General features: G+C 43.9%; 1 protein-coding gene across 1 annotated transcript in view; it reads right to left on the bottom strand.

The window, feature by feature from the left end:
• Window positions 1-543: 543 nt before the first annotated feature.
• Window positions 544-11,773, bottom strand: part of LOC147897248 (calcium-binding EF hand family protein) — a 54,915-nt gene continuing 43,685 nt past the window's right edge. The window contains exon 4 of the mRNA XM_087380486.1: window positions 544-1,320. Within this exon, the coding sequence (XP_087236612.1) occupies window positions 1,012-1,320 (309 nt within the window). The 3' untranslated portion in view covers window positions 544-1,011. The remainder of the gene's footprint in view (window positions 1,321-11,773) is intronic.

Genomic DNA, 11,773 nt, shown 5'->3' with positions numbered 1-11,773 from the left:
GACTGATGAAACAACACAACCTACATGGTGCAAGATGCTGATTCATGTTGTGGACATGTCTTCCTGAGCCGTTTCTTCACACTTAAAAAACTCATCCATGGAACTCTTAGCGTTGGCACATAAGCAAATATTTGCAAGACCTTTTGGTTTCAAAAATATTCCTAGGCTTGATCTGTCCCCCCCCAAAGAAAGAGAGAGAGAGAGAGAGAGAGAGAGAGAGTGCCCTGCAGAAGCACATGCCTGGGCCCTAAACAATTCATGAAGACATTTAACAAGATTCAAGAACTTCAAAAAAACTTATGATTGCCTTTCCAACTCCCAGAATTTTAATACTTTGACCAGCATTGAAGATTTAGAACATTAATTATACTCTAAATATTCCGAGGGCACCGTTAGATCCTAGAAAGAAGCATTATATCTAGGTAAACAGCATGATTACATGCAGACTCCAAAACACATGATACAGAGTCCATATTGGAAACTGCATGCAAATGAAAAACACTTTTCAAATTATTCAAAAAATATTCTTCATATGGCAACTCTGGGACTTTGCCATGCATACTGTGGTATGACATTTCTGCTGATGCAGCTATGTGTTATGACATTTCCAAGAACGTGAGTACAGGCTATAATATGTTTTTGTCATTAGGTCAGAGAGATTTGACAGAAAGGTAAAGCAAGACCATGTGTGTGAAGATAAGTTGACAAAAACAAGATATGTATGGCATTTGTGGCTTTTTATGTATCTTGCTTTCCTCTTTATCGATTCCAAAAGGTTTCGATTCCTTGTGAAATAAATTCCTCGAAGATCATGAAGTGACCATTTTTTTGTCACTCATGGTGGGTAAGTTCAATATCGAGGCAATCAAACTGTTTTGGCCCCATGCATGTTCACAGATATAAACTAGTTAATTTAATTCATATGAACACATAAGAAGCATCAGAAGCCTGTTCCGCAAAGCTACTCAATTCAATGTTAAAAACACTGTGGCGTTTTGGTGAAAAACCATTTTAAGGTGCATGAATCTCCTCAGCTACAAAAATAGGGCTGAACTCCAGCTGCACTGCAAAGCTTTCAAAAATCTGTTGCAAAAGCACTCGAAACTCTTCCTTGTCAATTTTGCCACTGTGTGAGAACGCTTCATCATAAAGTTGTCCAACAAGTTCACTTGATTCTTTTGGCGGCAAACCCCACTCTATGCCTCTGCTTTCAAGAAAGTGGCGAATTTCATCTTTTTCTAATTTTCCATTGCTGTTGATATCAAATTCTTCAAACATGCCATCTGCAACCTTGGACAATTGCTCTACATTGTCCAGCAGCTGAAAATCCAGAATTGAACAGATACGTGTGAGATGCGAACAGAAAAAAATCTATCATTATGATACATCCTTATGACAATATCCATGCCAATATCAAATTATTCCATGAATCAAAGTCAAGAAAAACAGTCCATGGACCAGATCCAATCACCAATCTACATTCCATGACAATGTCTTTCTTTCAGGACAGCCTCCACGCATGGAAGGCCTTTTGCAATGCATTAGATGCTCAAAAGACTGAACCTTTTGATAGCATCTTTATTTTCTAGGCAGTTTTCCCACGGAAGGTTTCATGCACAACTTTTGATGATGACAGTCTAAGTGGTTATTGGTTTTCAAATTCAATCGACAATGGAAAAGACTGGATCCAACAACCTGAGTTAGCCTTAACATCAAGGGTCCACAAAGACCTACAGCAGAGACAACCTTTGCTGATACATGGGTCCCAGGCATGATACCAAGAAGAAGTCGGAAATATATGAGAACCAATGCATCCCGTCAGCCGCAACATCCCAAAGGGGAGTTAACTGTGGCTCAAAACAAAACACCAAGTGTCAAAAAGATTTACACCCAGCATGCGAATCTGGGAGAGCCCCTGAGTGAGGTTTGATGAGTGAATTTGCACAGCACCACTACGTTATGTGAAGATGAAATAACTCTGCTGATATATCTGATGATGCTGAGGATTGACCCCAGGAAGTTGCTGTGTCTTCATAGCATAGTGTATCTCTTGAGAACATCGGCATACTCAATCTTACCATGAAGGCAATTCTCTGTATTAGGCTGTAAGAAACTAGTACTAGGAGGCTGCAGCCTCACCGCAGCATAGTGTACCATTTGAGAATGCCGATATACTAATCATCGGTTTCAAGGAGCTATGTGGGTTGAATGAAAGTATTGTATTGCCATCCAAGTGTGCCAGTATATCCTGTTCTATAAACATCCTCAACTGTCCCCGTTTACCCTGTCATATACACATCTTCATTGCTATCCTCTACAGATGCATATAGGATGTCAACTAGCGATCTCATTGGCCAAAGGATACCCATGCATAGACATGAAGGCAAAGCTTTTCCTTTCCAAAGTCAACGACATGTTGGTATCTTTTCTAGCTTTGGATAGAGAGAAACTCATTTCAGTACATACATTATATCAGTGTGGTTGAGAAGATGGATATAAATGGACTTCTGTTAGGTCTCTGGCTTCTATTGAACATAAGGGAGGTTCAAAGGAATTTCCCTTATACAGCATACAGAGGGCCCGCAGCATAGGTGGACATCCGATTTTTCATCCTTATGTGTCTATCCCTGTAGTAGTGAGCTCTCCGCAGCTTCTCCCTGCTCACTGATATGATATGAAATGCCATGCACGGTGACATCCCATTGTATATCTACTTTTCATGGGTTTTAGACACTCGGGTGTGGTGGCCCCATCCTAGGTTTTCTCATTGTATCTGGTTTTATCAGCCCTTCAGTCTTTCAACGATTCTAATAGACTTTCTTTCTTTCTCATGATAATTTCAGATTCCATGGTCTTATAAGCTTTTTTTTGGCCGTCCAAAACGTTAATAAAACTCTCTCTCTCTCTCTCTAGGAACTCCAGACCCTCAAGATCAAAATATGGAATGTGGAGGGATGGTAATTGGACAAGGCCATTTCACTAGAAGACTGAATTTCAGAAATAGACATACTCGTAGTAGTGGAGACATAGGAGCATGAAGGCAACGAAGCCCCCGACATACAGGGTTTTTTGAGAATATCAATATGGAACACAACAAATACATAGGAGGACAAGGATTCAGTGGAATAGCATGGTACTTCAGCAAAGCATGGGAAAAAACAGCCGAGGTCATCAAGGAAGATCCACATAAGCAGTATATGTGGTTAGAGATATTGGCCCAAGACATGAGCAGCCATATAGTAGCATGCTATTTTGCACCCCTGCAATATGTGTTCACGTGATGATCACACAGAACCAGAATGCCGCACCAAGTATTGCAAGGCTTGTGTAAAGTTTGGTTATGATATCTTTGAGTGCTGGTATGATAACAAGCAAACAACCAATGTCAATCAAGTTACCCAAGAAGCCAGACCACAAGATGATAGGCCACCGTGTCCCAAACAAGGAAGCGGTTTCCAAAGAGGCTGAGGTGACCAAGACCAAGACAAAGGTAAGACGAGGATTAAATGCTGTTTCTACGTAGAAGAGGTACATGTGAAGAGTGAGTGCAAACTGTGGCCAGAACACATCAAACGTCTCGGCAGCAACTCAGAAAGGAGAGAAGTAGACTTGAGGTGCAATGCCAAGCAATACTCACAAAAAAAACACAGGTGAGAACATGTTTTAGCTTAATTGGGAAGACACTTGTCGTGCAGACCACCCCCCCTGTTATTAGGGTCCCAATAAAAAATCAATCAAAACTATCTGCTTTTAAAGAAGCTTTTGAAGATACAAAGTGTATAAACTAGTTGGCAAAGAAAATACTATATTCATCTAATGTTTGTAAGTAGTTGACATAGAAACTTCACATACCGAGTGCAATCTAGTTCATCAAAGAGCTAAAAGGAGTTTCACTGTCCCAATAATGAGTATGAATATGATATAAGTAAGTTGTATTCCTGTGAGAGCCTAAGTTAGCAAGGAACTTACTATAAGCAAAAGGTAAATACTGATCATGAGTACAATTTTGAGAATCAAGTTATTGTATTTGCAGAGTAATTAAAAGGGAGAGATGAGTGAGAGAATGGAAGGAGGAAGTACATGGTACGAGGAAGGGAGTAGAAGAAAGGCAGGAGGAAGGACGGAGTAAGAAGTAGGAGGAAGGGAGTAGAATGCAGGGAGTAGGAGGAAGGACGGAGGGAGTGGGAGTCAGAAGAGGGAGAGAAATAATTCATGAGTTGGCCAATTTCGTTGAAAGGGAGAAAGCTTCTTGCTTTCAAAGGCGGCCTTCCCTCTTGAAGGAGAACTGCTCCTACCGCAATGCCACTTGCATCGGTTTCAAGGAAAACGGTTTCTGGGGATCAACTATTTTTAACACCGGTCTTGAGACCACAGCTTGTTTTATGGTGTTAAAACTCTCCTGTTGATTCTGTCCCCATATAAAAGGTACTTTATCTGAGGTCAGATCAGTCAATGGTGATACTATTTCGGAATATCCTTTGAATTCTTCCAGTTGTCTTCGTACCTCCGCTTCTTCGGTAAAACTCAACCTATAGGGAGGTCTATGTACAGGTTCTGCCCCCAGGATTAGTTCAATCTTATGCTAAACATTCCGCTCTGGAGGTAACCCATAAGGTAAGTCATCCCTAAAACAATCAAAGAACTCCTCTGTTATTTGATCAGCCAGCTTGGCCATTTCTCCATTTTGGGCAACATCAGTGCTAGCCGAAGAATCATCAATCGGCTCTACCGATGCTGTACAAAGAAACAAAAACTCTTCTTGAGCTTTTCGAATTTCCATTACGGAAACCAACGATCCTTGAGGTATGTCTCTTTCACCTCGTAAGACATACAATACATCATTCATCTTGAATTGATAAATGTGCTTTTTCCAATCTATGGCTGGATTCTTCCTAGAATGCCAAGCCTTACCCAGGACTATGTCTGCATGAGCAAGCTTTGTCATTTCAAAATCAAGCTTCTCAGCATAGTCTTGAATTCGAGTTCCAACTGGGTAACCCTTTGGTCCCATACTTCAGTTGAACTTCCATCTACCATTCTGACTATATATGCATAGTCAGATGGGCTAGTCTTTAGTTTCAGCCTCTTTACAAGCTTGGAGTTAATTACATTGTGCGTTGACGCCGAGTCAAACAACACAATGACATCATGATTAGCTACTTGTCCTTTCATCTTAATTAACTCTGTATCATTAAAGGCTGTATACCCCGTTGCTGCGGGCTTTGACAGGACATTATCAGGTGTGCTAGTTACTAGCTTAGCAACAGACACACATAACAAAACAGGTACTGACCTTTGAGAAGATCCTGCTAACTGAATCTGCATCTGTTCTGCTCTGGGACTTCCCTCCATTTCCACGTCGCATTCTGAGATCACCATCTCAGCCATCCGACGATCCTTGTTTCGTGGACAATCTTTCCACTGATGAGGCTGAAGGCATCCAAAACACAAGTCTTCTCTCCTCGCTTTTTCTCTTTGCTCTGGGTTCAAAGAAGACTTCGACCAATCCCGGGCTGCCATTGGTGTTACTTTTCTTTTCATTCCAATGGTGGTACTTGGTTTGGGAGTTTCAACTGACTTCACCTGCTGAGCTTGACCACTAGGCTGTGAGGCACTCCCTTTGCTAATCCACTTCTTCTTACACCCAGTTTTCTTCAGGTACTCATACCGAGTCCCAACCTGCACAAACCCACTTGGTTTGTTCCCTTTTGCATCCTCATAGTTCAGAGCTATGGCAATTGCTTCATCTAGCCTGTTCGCATACTTAGCCCAAACTTCCATCTTGATCCGATCATTCAATCCAAAGATAAAATCTTTTACTTGGATTGACTGAGGCAGAGGTTCATAAACCTTCATTACACTTTCTCTGAACTTATCAGTGTATTCCGCCACTGATAAATTTCTCTGACGAAGATTTTGATACTAATCCCAAGCTCACGATGCTTCGTCAGGAGGCAAGAAGTGTTTTTTTTTTTTTAATTTAAACCCCTCCCAAGTAGTGGATGCCAATCCATCTTTCTGCTGTTTTATCCACCACCTATCCACTGCCTCATTAAACATATGGGTGGCCTCGCGGATTTTCTTCATATCATTCCTGATTTCACAAATGGCGAAAGCCTCGTCCCATTTGTGTAACCAGGTCTCAATGATATCGGAACTACGGTCAGACATCCGACCAGAGTACTTTTCTGGCCTATAATTGGTAATATTATGCATCTTAGCCCTCCTAGGCTCGATCGTATGAACACTGGATTCCGGTTCCATTGGAGATTTACCTTTCTCTTTACGAGATGGTCTAGCAGACATACTATGAACCATTTTCTTGAGCTCAGATTGCCCTACATTTGCTTGTAACTGTTGCGCTAAAATCTGTTGCAAGGCATCCTTTGTGGGCTACCAGGTCCAATAGTCGAGTCCACGACTAACAAGCCATATATACTGTCGCAAGTCCGAACTTTGCAAAGCAACCATTACGCTACAGCCTTTTATTTATTTAAAAAAAAAAGCTCCGCTAACCAGTTACTAGTAAGCTTCAAAATCGTTAAATCTGAACTGCGACCTGACGATAGTATACTCAACGTGATCGATAATGCTCTTTTAAATAGAAAGGATGTCGTTCTTTAATTATTGATCCATAAGCCGATAGAGGAGATCTGTCCGCCTTCTAAATTCATACGACTCTTCTGGTGTCACCTCGCATATCATGTACAGCTTCGGCGGAAGTCGCTTCACGTCTCCCTTCCGAGATACCAAGGAGCCCTGAAGGTACCAAATTATGAACTTGCGACCGTGCACAATCCTGATATTCTCCAATTGCGATGACGTCCGTGAACATATAATACCAAAATACAATATGTGCTTCGTGTTATTTGTCGTCAAATTTGGGCATCACACAGCCCTTTGATTAACAAACTGCCTGCGATATACTGCATACTCACAAATACTGTGGACAGATAACACGATGCCGTCCATCTCCTCCTCAGCTCATTAGCTTAGTCATATGCCCAACCAATCCAGGGCCTCTCTCGACCCCCCTGTTCCCAATCGTCTGCCGCTCTGATACCAAATGATACGTATAAATCTGTTAACACCTAATATTTCACACCAATCACGGGCATAGGCACACAGATTATCCTCCCAGCCAACCTCGATGGTAGCAAGCTCTAAAAAAATATCTTCTTACGTGAAAGCTTCTGCTTGCTTATTCCCAACGAGCCCCAAATCCCTAGATGGATCTAATATGCCACATGTCTTCATTCTAAGGTACCTCCTAAATGCATCATTTATCCCTCTCTTGGGATATCATTGAAATCATTTGCCCCTTGGCACATTTAATGCACTTAGACCCTTTAGCCTTAGATCCACCTAGTCTTGTGCCATGTCACCCTCACCAAGGACCTTGACCTTAATTCCCTTTTGATCATTTACGTGAAGCCCAAAGAATATAATACAAACATTGATCCTTTAAAAGGAAAATGTCAACTGACCCTTCTGAGGCCATGTTGCCTCAACTTGAGCGTAACACGAAGACTACAAATTTCTTGGTCGAATCATGTAACAGGGCTGCTATATCAGTAAAGTGCCTGATGAAGCATCTGTGAGAGGAGCAAAGCCCCAGAAAAATACATACTTCATGCACCGAGGTACGCTCTAGCCATTTTTGTATAGCTCTTATCTTAGCGGAATACATCTGAATCCCTTCTTTAGAGATAATGTGGCCGAGATAGTAAATCTCATCAAGGAAAAACTCAGTCTTCTTGCCATTAATGAAAAGCTTGTGATTTCGAAGTTTTTGGAACACAGTACCCAAATGCTCTTTATGCTCTTCTGTCTTTGTCATCAAAGAAAATATAAGATCAAAGCATTCTGGTTCCTTACTTTATCCCATGAGAGGCAAAGTTCTCGAGCTTCTGGGTCAGTGGCTCTTCCCAACATATTAAGGACTTCTCCCGCCAAAGGCTTTGACAGTTCTTTTGGCCAAAACAAACGTCATATATCTAGACGAATCCAAGAACATGCCCCCTCTAAAAACACAACATAGTGTAGTTTCACTCTCATGATAGTCACTCATAACATTGAAAACCATAAACTACATCACGCATAGTAGGGACTAGCAACTATGATATGCCCACTAATGCCATCAACGCCCAACAACGGGTTTAGACCACTGTATAAACATAGGCTCTCACACATACAAATCCACACACCCACACGTACTTGCATCCATTTATACAAAGTCTTCGGACTGAGTTTCTATCGGCACTCCAGAGGTGAAGAGCAGACTCAGCCAGATGAAGGCTAGCACTAAAGGAGAAGGCTGATCAAAAAGTACTCAAAAATCTCTTCATTCAAGCTACAACTACTTGTGAAGAAACGATTTCATTTTAGTCTCTCCCAAACGAGCATCTAAATCTAGCTGATAGGGAAACGCACCACTTAAGATAGAAAGAATTATCGCAATACCAGCAAGTCACAACATGGACGAAAACTTCACAAGGTGAAATTTGCATGTCCACTAATACAGCAGAAGCATATATCTAGATGAATCCAAGAACATGCCCAAACTCATCCTCTAAAAACACAACATAGTGCAATTTCAATCTCATGATAGTCACTCTAAGGTTGAAAACCATAAACTCCATCACCTCCATCACGCACAGTAGGGACTAGCTACTATGACATCCCCACTGATGTCATCAACGACCGACAGTCGGTGTAGACCATAGCATAAACATAGGCTCTCACACATACAAATCCACACACCCACACGTACCTAAGCATCCGTTTATACAAAGTTTTCGGACTGAATTTTTGTCGGCACTCTGGAGATGAAGGGCAGACTCAGCTAGACGAAAGCTAGCACTAAAGGAGAAGGCTGATCAAAAAGTAGTCCAAAATCTCTTCATTCAAGCTACAAGTACTTGTGAAGAGACGATTTCATTTTAGTCTCTCCCAAACGGGGCATCTAAATCTAGCTGATAGGGCAACGCACCACTTAAGATAGAAAGAATATTGCAATACCAGCAGGCCGCAACATGGACGAAAACTTCACAAAGTGAAATTTGCATGTCCGCTAATACGGCAGAAGCATAAATCTAGATGAAACCAGGAATATTCCCAAACTCATCCTCTAAAAACACAACACGGTGCAATTTCAATCTCATGATAGTCACTCATAAGGTTGAAAACCATAAACTCCATCACGCATAGCACGAACTAGCCAGTGCAATTTCAATCTCATGATAGTCACTCATAAGGTTGAAAACCATAAACTCCATCACGCATGTTGCAATTTCAATCCTGGGAGGTTTGAAAGTTTTGTACAGCATAACATTTTGTTTTTTTTGTTGCTACTGCTCCCCACATTCGGTGCTGCCCTCCGCCTCCCTTCCCCGCTGCCCTTTATGTCCCTTCCCTGCCCCTCTCTCGTCCCCTCCCCTCAGCCCCCTCCCTACCTTCCCTATCCCGCCCCCTTTCCCCACCTGCTCCCCCGCCTTTCCCCGCACCTTCTTCTGCCCCCCCCGCCCCTACCCCTGCCTCTCCACAGCCCCCTCTCTCAGCCCCTACCCCCCCCTCTACTTCCGCCCTACCCCTGCCCCTTCCCCGCCCCTACCCCCGCCTCTACTCTCAGCCCCTACCTCCGCCCCTACCCCCCCTCTACTCTGCCCTCTACAGCCCCCTCTCTCAGCCCCTGCCCCTGCCTACCCTCTCCTCTACAATCAGCCCCTTCTCCTCTCCTTTACCCCCACCCTTCAGCCCCTCTCCACCTCCTTTCCCCTACCCCTATCCTCACCCCTCCACCCTTCTTTAGCCCTTCTCCTCCCCTCAGCCTCTCCATGCCTACCTCAGCTCTCTCCCCTTCCTGTCTCCTCCCTTCAGCTTTCTCCTTCTCCTTCCTTGTAGCATTTTAGTCAGACGGAGTTCAACTGTGTTCGCATCAGCCTTTCCACCTCAATTGATGATGGCTCAGCCTTCAACCAATCCTCGCCCGCTTCCACCGGCCGCAAAAACCATCATTTTCTCAAAAGACGAGTTGCAACAGCAGCTCAAAAAAGATACAGAGCAAGAGAGCTCGACTTCACTCTTTGCTCGCATCCATGGGTCCCACCCTTCCAGGTTACAGGCCAGGACTGGATGCTCGCCGCTCTACCTGGGGACCTCGCAGGGCATTTCTCAAATGTTCGTCTGCTTGAGCGAGGTTTCTTCCGGATTGTTTTTGACTCCTCGGAGGTAGCACGTACAGTGCTTTAGGCTAGTCCGTTAGCAATGGGCTCCAGAAGGATTTTTCTTACCCCTTTTTCATTGGGGTTTGATCCTGTCGAGGAAGACAGCCGGACGACGTCACTCTTCGTCAGATTTCCAGGCCTTCCTCAGGTGTACCATCGACTGCTACATTCTATTGGAGCCGCCTTTGGAGTGGTTACTGAGATCCCCCCTGTCCCTGAGATGCCTGCTTCAGTAGCAGAGCAGTCAGGTTCGATGGGGTACCACGTGTTAGGGTCATTGTCTCTGACCCTAACATCTCGGATGACCACATTATGCTTCAGCGTCCAGATGGCTCCTCCTTCAAACAGAGAGTCGAGATTGCAGAGAGACGGGATCAGTGTAGGATTTGTAGGACCCTTGGGCACTTTGCCAAAGACTGCCCAAGGAAAAAGAAAAGACCTAAAAGATCCACGGGTGCGCCTCATAGCTTCACCCGACCCGAACCTTCCTCACGACCAGTTCCTACCGCTTCACACGCTACTAGACCGGATTCACATCCAAGACCATCAATGAGGACACTCCAATCTGGGGGATTGACATAGGGTTCACTTGGATTCAAAGGGGAGTCTCCGTCAAATATCTCAGATGCCAGGTTGGGTTGGGCATCTCTCCGACACAACAGTTCGCTCCCATGTTGGAGAGTATCAAGAGGAAACTCATCTTTTGGAGTTCAACCAGAGTTGATCTTGCATCCAGAGTTGTGGTTGTGAGCCAGGTATTATTGGCCACTACCTAGTTTGTTTGCTCATGTTGGTGCAGATCTAGAGGTTGTATCGCTCAGCTCATGAGACCTATCAGAAACCTCCTATGGAGCGGTTTAGATGGCACCTCAAATGTTGTAGCCAGGGTGGCTTGGGAGACCCTCATTCTCCCCACACGAGAAGGGGGCCTCAATATTATTGACCCAAACTTGCAATGTATGGCCTTGCTCTGCAAGTTTGTAGTACGTGGATTGATGCCTGGACAGGAGCCCTGGAATGACTTTTTCTCACGCAGCATTCAGTCTTGCACCCCTTCTCATGGGGAGATTGGTTGGACAGCAACAGATGGATCTTTACTTCAGCCCATCTCAAATCTCCCCCTTCCCCTCTCATGGCTGCTATTCTGAAAGCTTGGGGCTGCTTCAGAAACACACTTTGCAAAGTTCCACCCACCTCTCGTAAAGAGATTCTAAGGCAGCCAGTCATGTGGAATGACTCGATTTTGGATGACCATGGCAGGCCACTTGGAGCCTCACATTATATGCAGTGGTCTAGATGGGAGAGGGGACCTGCTTATACTGTATGCGCTTGGCAGGCCTTTATGAGACTTCTAGAGGATCAGAGACTTTTAGCAGTTGGCCACCTCAAAGGGAGTGCACTCAGGATACATCAAATACAGGCAACCATTCTGCCAGAGTGGATTGACACAGATGACTTGCCGCTCATAGAGTCGACTTGGTGGGAAGCGTTTTCAAGGACAGGCATTCCGTTCCAGATTATTGCACTGCAGGATGCACATGAAGATA

The sequence above is a fragment of the Dipteris shenzhenensis genome, chromosome 10, assembly GCF_047967505.1.
Source record: "Dipteris shenzhenensis isolate YYH24624 ecotype China chromosome 10, Dip_SZ_1.0, whole genome shotgun sequence".
Classification (NCBI taxonomy): Eukaryota; Viridiplantae; Streptophyta; class Polypodiopsida; order Gleicheniales; family Dipteridaceae; genus Dipteris; species Dipteris shenzhenensis.
Note: the sequence above shows the minus strand (reverse complement) of the source record. Positions and strands in the feature narration are given on the sequence as shown.